Source organism: Cucurbita moschata, unplaced genomic scaffold, assembly GCF_002738365.1.
Source record: "Cucurbita moschata cultivar Rifu unplaced genomic scaffold, Cmos_1.0 Cmo_Scf00008, whole genome shotgun sequence".
In the NCBI taxonomy this organism is placed as follows: Eukaryota; Viridiplantae; Streptophyta; class Magnoliopsida; order Cucurbitales; family Cucurbitaceae; genus Cucurbita; species Cucurbita moschata.
Window position 1 is genome coordinate 892,769 of NW_019268524.1, and position 11,659 is coordinate 904,427.

The 11,659-nt window shown below is 37.0% G+C and overlaps 4 protein-coding genes across 12 annotated transcripts in view; 1 reads left to right on the forward strand and 3 right to left on the reverse strand.

Annotated features, from left to right (window-relative positions):
• LOC111445877 (probable inactive heme oxygenase 2, chloroplastic) overlaps positions 1-5,337 on the reverse strand; it is a 7,806-nt gene extending 2,469 nt beyond the window's left edge. For 3 of the 9 annotated variants that reach the window (XR_002710932.1, XR_002710934.1, XR_002710931.1), the window contains exons 1-6: positions 4,721-5,329; positions 4,140-4,278; positions 2,671-3,448; positions 2,428-2,579; positions 2,301-2,335; positions 434-656 (exon numbers count right to left, since the gene is read on the reverse strand). Coding sequence is in view for 2 of the 9 variants with exons in the window: in XM_023084403.1 (XP_022940171.1) it covers positions 4,014-4,125; positions 4,197-4,278; positions 4,779-4,965 (381 nt within the window). In the remaining 7 variants the exon portion in view is untranslated. The other 6 variants (XR_002710933.1, XR_002710937.1, XR_002710935.1 and 3 more) reach the window with 6 other exon arrangements.
• A 266-nt stretch (positions 5,338-5,603) lies between these two features.
• On the forward strand, positions 5,604-9,046 carry LOC111446351 (26S proteasome non-ATPase regulatory subunit 14 homolog). The gene is made up of 6 exons (XM_023085135.1): positions 5,604-5,821; positions 6,059-6,236; positions 7,552-7,633; positions 7,894-8,070; positions 8,147-8,314; positions 8,603-9,046. Exons 1-6 carry the CDS (start codon positions 5,689-5,691, stop codon positions 8,792-8,794), a joined length of 930 nt encoding a protein of 309 aa, XP_022940903.1. The 5' UTR covers positions 5,604-5,688; the 3' UTR covers positions 8,795-9,046.
• On the reverse strand, positions 8,931-10,726 carry LOC111446350 (probable carboxylesterase 2). The gene is made up of 2 exons (XM_023085134.1): positions 10,144-10,726; positions 8,931-9,671 (listed from the first exon to the last, which is right to left on the reverse strand). The coding sequence occupies exons 1-2, from the start codon at positions 10,639-10,641 to the stop codon at positions 9,180-9,182; spliced, it is 990 nt and encodes a 329-aa protein (XP_022940902.1). The 5' UTR covers positions 10,642-10,726; the 3' UTR covers positions 8,931-9,179.
• A 4-nt stretch (positions 10,727-10,730) lies between these two features.
• LOC111446352 overlaps positions 10,731-11,659 on the reverse strand; it is a 1,814-nt gene continuing 885 nt past the window's right edge. Inside the window, exon 2 of the mRNA XM_023085136.1 lies at positions 10,731-11,520. Coding sequence (XP_022940904.1) covers positions 10,928-11,386 — 459 coding nt within the window. The 5' untranslated portion in view covers positions 11,387-11,520 and the 3' untranslated portion in view covers positions 10,731-10,927. The remainder of the gene's footprint in view (positions 11,521-11,659) is intronic.

An 11,659-nucleotide genomic window follows, 5' to 3' on the forward strand; every position in this document is an offset into this window, starting at 1 on the left:
AAAAAAAAAAAAAAAAAAAAAATATATATATATATATATATATATATTTTCATTCTTAGTTAAATTTCAAAAATATAAATATATTTTAAAAAAATACCACTTCAGTTTTCATATTGGGTTTTTCAAAAATATTAGCAAAAAATAGTTAACAAAACACAAACAAATCTATAACCTAATCTTTAATCTTCTCGATAGGTTTTGCACCATATCAAGAGTGATAATGCCAAGTTTATTTTGTGTCAATGTGTCACTGTCTTGAACGATGTTGAGCCACTAATTGACCAAGTGCGCATTAATGATGGTGAATTTGAAATATAAAAAAAATATGCATATATATATATATGTGAAAAAGGAAGGTGTAGAAAGCTTCAAACCCCACCAAAGCCAAGTCAAATGTATCCAATGGTTCTCTCAAGTACTTTAGAATGTGTACCTGATGGCATTTGATGGAATGTTGAAAATAATGGGGTTAGCTCCTCAAGTTGGGGAAGGTCACTGGCTCCATGCCTTCAGCAGCCACCACTGTCCAAAATCACTGCTCTTTTTCATTTCCAATCAGAGTATCAAAACCTCTGAATGAGCGCAGCCCTGTAGATTCATCGCAACTTTGATCGATTGAAAGAGAACCATTTTCTGAGCATTGTCAAGCCCTACCCCTGGAGAAAAAGTTCCAAAAAATATTGAAAATGTCCCAAGAATAACGAGGGAAAAATTATTATAAATCTTATCGTGTGTAATTCAGATTCAGATTGTAGACCATGTACCTATATTACCATTGATGGTTTTACCTTCGTATTTTTCTTCATACATCAGTTTCTACAAGACCATAAATGGTTTTGACAATAATGAGGTGGTTTTTATATATAATCATTAATTTCACAACACTTGGGATTAATCAAAAGACAAATTATTAGATGCAAAGATTAAGATGATATGGCTAGAATGTTGATAGAAAAAACTTGAGCACCATCTAAATCGATGTTAAATGGATGACAGTACATTCCAAGTTGTAGTTCGAAGTGAATAGTGGAGCTATCAGCTAACCCAAATTAATGGTGTTGTAAGGCATCAAACACTAAGGGTTGGGGAAGGGTGTGACAAAACCTAAAAATACAATTTCAACGTAAAAATAAAAGCATGAGGTTATGATAAATACTTGGCTTGGAGACTGCTTTTCATATGGAATACCCCCATTAAGAATACTCGAATAGTACAGAGTCGAGAAAAATATTCTCCCTTCAACTAGAGGTTTTCATGAATTGAAATATGTTCAATATAGAAGCATTATAGCTCAATCGAACAAAACTCCTCCAATTCAAACGACCCTGTTGCATAATTATGCAATTCACGTTTAAGTTTTTAACTAAATAATATAAAAAGTTCATATTTTCCACTTGTTTTAGCATTAATTATTTTGATATTGTACGGTAGAGTGTTTCAAGTTTTTAACTATAGATATTTTATACTATTTTGCGGACTGCCTTACTATTTATTTAGAAATCATTGTTATGTACAAATTAGTTTGATTCTTTAATGTAGCGTTGTAAGTTTATAGACAATTCTTCTTATTTTGAGGCAACTGATTTTGTAGACATTCTCAAGATATAGCTCACATCCTAGTTGGTTATCAAATTTACTACAAGCCTCGTAGGAAGTAACTAATTATAATGACTGCAAGTCAAACTTTGGAAACTTAATAACATATTTTACTTTGAAAGTTTGCTTCACCTTATTTTTAGAACTCAATGACACCAAAATGATCTGTTCAAGCAAGGTCGTTTTGCTTCAGCTTATTCTCATCATTCATTTGTCTTAACCAAACTTTCAAATTGTTTCCTCTTCCTTTGCCATTGATCTTACCACTCTATCTATAATTATAAAAGTCAATGGGACTTATCACCAATGCAAGAACTATGTCATTTTTTGTGAAAAGGTCATAGGGTAATTTTCTAATACTTTTTTTAAAAGATAAATACTTATTGAACATATCAATCTTCTCTATTACCTACAACTAAGTTGTAAATGATTAAGGAATAACCACTGCTTTCAATTACCCTTTTCCTATATTCCTATACTCGGCTATCTAAAATTTTGAACTTTTACTCAGAGTGTGTCGGTATGTTGGGAGGTATCTATCAAGCCAGAGGACAGTAATACATCTAATGATGGAAAGAGGAAGACTGCAGATTGAAACAGATGAGCAACAATGAATAGAAAGGATGGTAGTTCGCATCAAACATTAATGCATTTTCTTGAGGATGTAAAGTTATGATAACCATGTGAATAAACGTGTACTTTACCAGTTTGTTGGCCCCTTGATATTCTAGTCTTGTGCCTAATGAGAATGTAAGACAAAGGATATTAACTTATGTATGAAACAAAGGCATAAATAGAATATGAGAAGGGTAAATAATATTGCTGCATTACCGGGAGCACCTTCAAAATCATATCACTTAAAATAGCTGATCATATGATAAACAAACGAACTATCTTTCCCAAAATGCGGAATGACTAGGTTGCTTCTCTCGAGCATTTATTTTTCTCATCTCGAGATCAGTGCTGCATTAGCATCCACATAGCTGCATAGGGTTAGCAAATGGTAAAGCAGAAGCTAAAGACATCACTAACTAAATGCAATTTACTAAATATTCTATATTCTATGAAATCAACCTCTCCAAGCATGTTAAGCTTCTCACGAGCACTTTCAGCAGTTCTTCTACGTCCCCTGCCCATGTATAAAATTCAAGCTTTCTACCTTCAACGAGTCTATCAGAATCCTTCGGAAAAAGAATATAAATCATAACAAATTTTTTATCAGCTATAACAGGCAATTACATCATACATGTTTTTAAAATTTTACGTAACAAGTTTTAGGATAAATTATTTCTTTTCTGGCGTCTCGTGCATGAAGGAAGCCACAACTCAATCACTATTTATGATATAAAGAATGCCAAAGGATTGGTTTATAACTCATGACTCATATAGCACATCACAGACAGAGGCACCTCTTTTCCTTGGAGAAAGGCTGCTACTCATCTTTGAATAAAAAGTTCTAAGAGAAGAGGTAATGCAATAAATACTTTGTTATCTCAGATCACAGACAGAGGCACCTCCTTTCCTTGGAGAAAGGCTGCTACTCATCTTTGAATAAAAAGTTCTAAGAGAAGAGGTAATACAATAAATACTTTGTTATCTCAGATCACAGTAGCATCACATTGTGAAAGCAACTTCACATACCTGTTGCCACCTGCTATATGTGAAAAGTATATATTATAGTAATGGAAAAGTAACAAAAGGGCACTCCTCTCAGCAAGTTCCTCCAGATACTCAGCATAAGGAACTCCTGGACTGCTCGGTTCGGGTATCACAATACCCTGTTCACTGAACCATTTTAGATCCTTTGCAAGATATTCTGAATGTTCCAACCCTGATTTTCTGAAGTAACTATCTGCAATCAAAATACTGGCTTTCAGTCTTTAAAAGAAAAAAAGAAAAAAAGAACTGAACACCAACTGTCACCGAACCGTAAACGTTAACCCTTTAATCAATACATCAAAAACTTTATACTAATCTAAATTATTTTTTAAAATACTAGTCACTAAGACCTGTTTGATAACTATTTTGTTTTCGAAAATTATACTTATTTTTTCCACAATTTTTTGGTAAGTTTTTCACCTTCCAAGCCAAATTTCAAAAACAAAATCAAGGTTTTAGAAATTACCTCTTTCAATTTCAGAATTTGAATTGGCTTTTTAAATTGTTTGTAAACCGCAGTTAATAAAGCAAGAAAACTACAAGTAAAAGTAATGCTTAACAATGTAATTTTAAAATTTTAAAAAATAAAAAACGAAAAACAAAATGGTTATCAAACAATGCCTAATAGTAAACAAGAGATCCATTTGGACAACCGTGACAATCAAAAAAGTTTCAAATGTCCGGCAGCTATTGTTTCTCCAATCGCCATAGCATTTGTGCACTGACGAATTATAATGATTTGTTTTAAAATAAGAATCTCAGAACTGTATCTCGAGAAGGAAAATTATAAAAGTGAACATAGGTGCACAAGAAACCAACACAATGTAAACTAAGGCATAGAAGAATGCAATCTGATCAATGAAGAAAGTCGAAAAGTTACATACTCCTTGCTTAATGTGCACCAATTTTAGACCATAGCTAAATACAATCTTAAAAAAGTCATTGGTTTCTTCCCATCGAAAGGAGTGGAAGAACCATAGAGGTCGCTCCAAGAGATTACGGCCTTAACCAAGAACCAAGAGCCTGAAAGTAAACTAGAGAGCATCAGAGATATCCTGAAGCAAGCACCAGGAGGCATTGAATAGAATTAAGGGGAATAACAAGCAACCAGAGGCACAGGAACAGTGACTGTCTGATCATCCTTAAACAAGAACTTAACTGAGAACCTCGAAACTTTTTGATAGGAATAAACATATGTGTGTATGTATTAGCATAATGATGTTTGCAACGATTAAAAGGCGTGTGTCTTTGTCACAAGTATGAAGGAACAAAATAGTAACAACAGAAGCACATGAAGTCCCAATGAACACTGAGGTAATGCAACCAATTATCTAACACCTGACAACACAAGTCTCTACAGTCACAGAAACTAATATTGGTCGCCAACATTATCATGCATCCTATCGTCATGGTATAAACGAAATATAAACAATCTCGAAGAGAAAAATGCTGGGAGGAATCTTACAAGCAACGTTGCTTAGGTTCATCAATGATTTTCTCCACAGTGCTGAATATGAACTTACTATCAGCCAAATATTTAAGACATCTTTTCAAGCTCGGTTGCCAAGTCTCTATACCATCCCCGCTCTCATCATAATCATCATCGCTCAACACCAAATTTCCGTCATCTTTCTCCTCTACTCCATCTTCACTTGATGAATCCCCAGTATCACCAGATAACTTTTCCCCATTAACATTCCGAAGCCTCATACCGACGAACCTCAACTCCTCAGTAATGCCTTTGCTCTCTCCTGTACCTCTTCCTCCTTTTCAGAACCGGAGGAGTAGAGCCCGTGCACGTTGCAGTGGTGGAATGCAAAGGAGCAGAATGATTTGAATCCAAGCAGCACAGCCTCAGAGCACCTCCATTTCAGAACCTCATCTTACGAGTCACTACACTTTGCACAAATCAACAAAGGTCACGAAGAACCTAGGAAGGAGGAGCAAAAAAAAACAGAAGCATAGTTGAAGAATTAGTTCAAAAGATTGCAGCGCAACGCTCTCCGGCAACGGCAACGGCTAAGGCGCAGAAACGGTCAGGTTTACGAATTTTGTTCTGAAATATCATCTACCTTCGCGGGAATTACTAGAATTAACCTGTCATGAAGGGCGGGCCTGGGGCCTGGCGTTGATAGCATGATACTGGGGTGGGCTTTGCATGGCATTTGGGTCAAATTACAAAAGCTGAGGCCTACTTAACACTTAAAAAAAGTATATCGATTAAATGATATTTTAATATATTTATTAAAAATAAAAATTTAAAATTTATTACTAAAAAAAGGTAGTAAGGGTAAAATTGTAATTTAACGTGTTTCCACCTCCATAAATCGCCATTTTTAAGAACTGGACGAGGGAAGTCTTGCTGCGAAAGAAAAGTTCGAGTCTTGCTTGTTCATCTGACGGGAAGATCGACGCTGAGGGAAAACTTTTGGAATGGAGCGATTGCAGAGAATGTTCGCCGGCGCCGGAGGTTCACTGGGGCACCCGCCGCCAGACTCGCCCACTCTGGATTCGTCGGAGCAGGTCTACATCTCCTCGCTCGCTCTTCTGAAGATGCTCAAACATGGTACTATTCGAAATGAAAATTTCACTTGTTTTTATTTGTTTGGATCTTATTCTTTCGGTTTTGTTGAAAATCGTTTACAAAGTTACCGTTTAGGGTTCCATCGACTCTGCCCTTCTATATAATCAACGAATTTGGACTCTTGGTTTTAGGTTTAGGATGTTCGGTGTATTTTTAGTTAGTGGTAATTAAGATCGTGAAGTTTTCATATTAATTTTTCTGCTGTAATGTGCATGATAGGAAGAGCTGGGGTTCCCATGGAGGTGATGGGTCTGATGTTGGGGGAATTTGTTGATGAGTACACCGTGCGTGTGGTCGATGTATTTGCTATGCCGCAAAGTGGTACTGGTGTTAGTGTTGAAGCTGTTGATCATGTATTCCAGACCAATATGCTCGACATGCTTAAACAAACTGGACGGTAGTTTTCTTTACTTTGGAATGTCTGTGAATATTGATTCGGATTTCTAATCACTATCTTTGCTGGAGAGAAGATCTTATAGATTAAGTTGCTGAAAATGAAATTTTAGATCCTGCCAAAATGCTCCCTTTTATTTGTATGTCGATGCTTGCTGCCTGTGGTGTATGGGACGCCTTGTGCTGTCCTGTGCGAGTTTGGTTTTTGAAAAAAAGTTCAGTTGTTTGAGATCTGATGCTAGCATAAAACTTACATAGGCTTACTTAAATTTCATTGAAGATTATGCTAATGAAATGTTTATAGGATCTTGAGATGTTTGAACTCTAGGCCAATAATAAGATCTATTGATGTGAATTTCTCAGTTGAACAATCTGCTCATGCACTTTGGAGGGAGTTTAGTTGGCTGTCCTGCAATTTTCTTTCCTATTTATACAATTAAGTGCATTTTTCTGCATCAGAATCATGTCTCATTCTGATTCCAACACTTTACTTCTATTAGGGAATGAATTCCTGAATGTGGGCTCAGTTCATTTTTAACTTTAATACCATTCCCGTTTCCTTGGAGCAACACTCTCTAATTCTTTCTTTTTTGGTTGTGCCCCTTGTTTTGCTTGAATAACTCCCCGTTTTCTTGGCTTCTTCCGGCCATTTTTTTCTTAGCTTCAATTTGGGTTTTTTTTTTTTTTGTTTTTTTATTTATTTATTTTTTTTTTTATAAGAGACAATTTCATTGATGAGTGAAATTTACAAGAGGGATGTATAATCCATGATCTTTACAAAAGACCTTCCCAATTTGCAATGAGGGAGATATAACTATAGGAGATAAAAATATTAGACAGTTTACACCAAGATATTGTTATAATTTTTCTTTTCATTTCAAGTGGCTGTAGTAGTACATTGCATCTGACCTGTAAGCTTATATTTATATCCAAATGTTATCTTAATCTTATTCCAAATTAGAAATGACTTTAAATGAAAAATAAATGAAGAGAGGAAGCAAGCTATTGATTCAAAAGCCCTAACCGTCTTGTTAAAGCATATGAATTTGAATCTGATTTCACTTGCAGTCAAGATTAGTCACTAGGGTTTAATTATTCCCATTCCCTCCTAGTTTTATTCTGATTTCATCACATTCACTTCCCAATAAGGTAACATGGCGTAAATCCAGTAGTATTTTTATTTTTTATTTTTTAACTATTATTGCTTCAGTTGAACAGTCACTTTAGCCCAGTTTAGCATATGGAGCTCGTATTGAACTCATTATTAACTTATATCTTCTGCCGCCCTTTTCCTTCAACTATCTGATTATTGTCTTCAGCCCTGAGATGGTTGTAGGATGGTATCACTCTCATCCTGGATTTGGATGTTGGCTCTCTGGTGTTGACATCAATACTCAACAGGTTTGTGGTTCTAGAAAAGCCTCCATTTTGCATTATTGTTATCATCGTATCGTTTAATCTTTATAGAGGGACAATATCTTTTCTTTTTATTGTATAATGTATTCTTATTTATCAGGGTTTTTGTTATTTTGTATTCCAGCTACAAAAAAGAAGTGTAATAAAGTTATCTGTTTAGCTTGACTTGAGCAATTTGCTAAATTATTTGCAATTTAGATTAAAATGTGAAATGCACTCATTTTCATTATCATTGTCATTGGTAGAGTTTTGAAGCTCTTAATCAGCGAGCCGTTGCCGTAGTTGTGGATCCAATCCAAAGTGTCAAGGGGAAGGTGGTTATCGATGCCTTTCGTTTAATTAATCCCCAGACAATGATGCTTGGCCAAGAACCACGACAGACAACATCAAACCTCGGCCATCTTAATAAACCATCTATTCAAGTGAGTGTTGAGCAAAATACAATTAAGTCAACTCAAGCTTTCAATCTATTGACTTTTATTGTTCCATCCTTTTCAGGCATTAATCCATGGATTGAATCGCCATTATTACTCCATAGCAATTAACTATAGGAAGAATGAGCTTGAAGAGAAGATGTTGCTTAATCTTCACAAGAAGAAATGGACTGATGGGCTAACACTTCGACGATTTGACACACACTCGAAAACTAATGAGCAGACGGTCCAGGTAAGCAAATGTTTTTTAACCTTCTAAAGGTTGCATCTCTACTTGCAACATTAAATAAATTAAGTTTCCTGCATATTGCCAAACAATTCAATGGCACTCTATTTGTACTTATGTCAATCACAAAAGTTAATTTTGACAACGTAAAGAGCGATGATCTAATAAAAAAGGGTCGTAAGAAAATATCTTGTCAATTCACTTTTCACTGCCGTAAAATTGCACACAGCTGTGGGTAGATTTCCTTGTGCATATATGTTCGTGATTTATGGTGTTCTGGTGTATACCATGCAGGAAATGCTGAACTTGGCTATTAAGTACAACAAGGCGGTGCAGGAGGAAGACGAGTTGCCACCAGAGAAACTTGCAATTGCAAATGTGGGAAGACAAGATGCTAAGAAGCACCTGGAAGAACATGTCTCCAATTTGATGTCATCAAACATCATACAAACATTAGGAACGATGCTCGACACGGTTGTGTTTTAATCAAACTATGTTCGTTGAAGAATGGCACTTCCCCTGCAGGAAGTGGTTGTGAGCTCTGTGAACTGTTAATCAAGCAAAAGGGTGTTCGAACTCTTCCATAGCTACGAACCCCTTTCTAGCTTTTATTTTCATAACATTGATATTTTATTGGATCTTAGGATGAAGGATAATTTGAGAAGTTCTGTAAAGGGGGTTCCTTTGAATCATAATGTGACTCTCAATATTCTGGACTAGAGGTGGTTTCGTGTTTTACAGGACAGCTTTTGGTGATTCAAAATGTTAGAATGAATGTCATGAAATTTTTATCAATTAAGAGATTTGAATTCTTTCCACCTAAACAGTAAATCCGCCATGAATTCAATTTTTGGACTTCCATTATCAACGCTCAGTCTTCATTTACAAACAAAGCCAAACGATTTACAAGTCTCTTAGCTTTCTCGGAAGTTGGATCGAGGAGATGGAAAGCATGATCCTCTCCTTCCGTCTCAAAAATGTCGACCTTCCCTTTCCAGTGGCTCTTCACCAAATTTTCATAGTAAAGCATCCCTCTGTCCCTCAGTATGTCTTTCTCTGCAACTATTACCACCACCTTCTCGCCCACGAGGCCCTCGACCGACGGAGATCCGTCGGCGAACGGGTTGATTAATAAATCGTCGTTTCCTCTGTCAGATGGGCACACGAAATTCCACCAACTGTCCACTAGAGCCTTTTTCTCAGGCTCGGTGATCTCTGAGCCGATGGGTTCCTCGCCCCAGAAGTACGGTTGAATTAGAGCGATTCCGCGAATTTTGAAATTCCCAGCAAGATTGGAGTTTTGGGCTCGTAGGGCCATGTGGTGTGCGATGTTTCCTCCGGCACTGTCACCTAACAAGAACACCTGTTCAAAAGAATATAGATAAATTGTTAGACCTATTTATTTAATTTACCTATATTCTTAAATAAATAAGTTCGCGAATAAATGTAATAATTTACATACTTAAAGTTAATTTCTAAACCACATATGAACATATAGATTTTTTTTTAGTTTAGTAGTGGCAAGGACAATCTTTTGTACAAGCTTGAATTTTTCCGTTTAATGGAAATTTAGACAACGTTAAAGGGAACGATCTTGTGTTTGGAATATCTTAAAAAAAGTGTTTAAATTATGTTACTTTTCATATTAAAACAATATATTTGAGAATTTTTCCAACTAATTTAAGATTATGGAAATTTTTTTAAATACTTCTGTTTTAGAACTTATTTTGGTCATCCCTTAAGCTAAGCCCTTCAAAGATGCGAGAACACAGATAAACGAAAGTTAGTGTAAAAGAAATGTGTTGAGTCCCACGAGTGATTTGAGTTAACAATACCTTCTCAAAGTCGACTAGCTGTTTAAGCCAAGGCTCCTGGCCGGCCTCGTCACCGGAGGTCTTGGACTGTTCAGCAACCCACTGAAGCGCGGCCCACGAATCTTCGTAAGCGGCGGGGAGAGGGTGCTCCGGCGCTAATCTGTAATTCACCGAAAGGACGACGCTTTCGGTCGCTGCGGCGAGCGGGATGAGACAGTTGTTGTGGTAAATAGGTTCAGCACTGGAGGTTATGAGAAACGCACCGCCGTGAAAGTAAACAACCAAGGGAAGTTTACGGGGAGGTTCGACGGCAGTTGGTCGGTAAAGACGAGCGGTGATGCCGGTTTCGGGGACAATAGTAATGTCTTTGGAGTCAACTCCAGTTAGAGAATCAAGCCCCGGCGGAGTGACTCGTGTCCCGACAAGCCTCTCGACGACGCCATTTTTATAGACTCGAAGGTAAGGGAGAAGCTCCAGCTCCAGCTCCAACTCTGGGTTATTGGAATCCGGTGCAACCATGTGGGATTTTCAGAGATGAAAGAAGGATAAGATTAGATGGAAAAGGAAAATGAAGAGGATCAGCATGAATAAGTGGAACAAAACGCTTGTACCTGTCAATATCTATCATTGATTAATTCTGATGGTCCATGCATTAATGGCCTACTCTTCTCTTAATATACATTGACGCGTCTTAAACAACCACCAAATCATAAATTTAGCCTATTTCACACAGACAAACATGATCGAGGAACGAGAGGGATTCAGCTCCCAGATGAAAATTTTTGGGGGGAGAGATCAAGGGTGCTCAATCTTCTGAAATTTCATGACAATTGGAAGATCTGATCTGAAGTTGCTTAGACGTCAAAGAGATGAGAGACTGAAGCTTAGCAACAGCAGAGGATTTCTCAGGCGGGCATTTCGAAAGAGAGACATTCAACGAATGAAGAGCCTCATCGAGTTTACCAACAGCCAATGCCGCACACCCTGCCTTGTACGCTTCATCTGCAATTCGTGCATCATACTGAGTACTTGAGCTCACACCAGAGCTCCTATCTTGTGGAGTGGGAGAAATTGGAGATTCTAAGAAGGCGGTTGATCGAGCATATTCGAGATTTGCAATTGCAGTATTGATCTCCGCGATTAGAGCTTCAGGCGTCTTCGTTGTGGTCTTCACATTGTCAAACACATTCCAAGCGGCGATTCCTCCTCCAGAACTCATATTCTCTTTTCCTTTCGGATTCTTATGCCAATCTCGTTGAGGCATTTTCACAAACACCTTGCAGCCCCTCAAACTGATACCAAATTGTATCGAAAGATTAGAAGAAGTCTATGGCACCCAAATTCAGCTAGAAATCAGGATTTCTTTGAAAACGATACGTCCAATCCGATCCTCCGATCCTGCAAAATTCCGTATCGATTCGAAAACTCAACGACTTAGGGCATTGCATAACAACGAAAACAGCATCCAAGAAAACGGGCCGATCAATGAAAATAAACCGCCATATTAACAAAAAAAAAAAAAAAAAAAAAAAAGCAG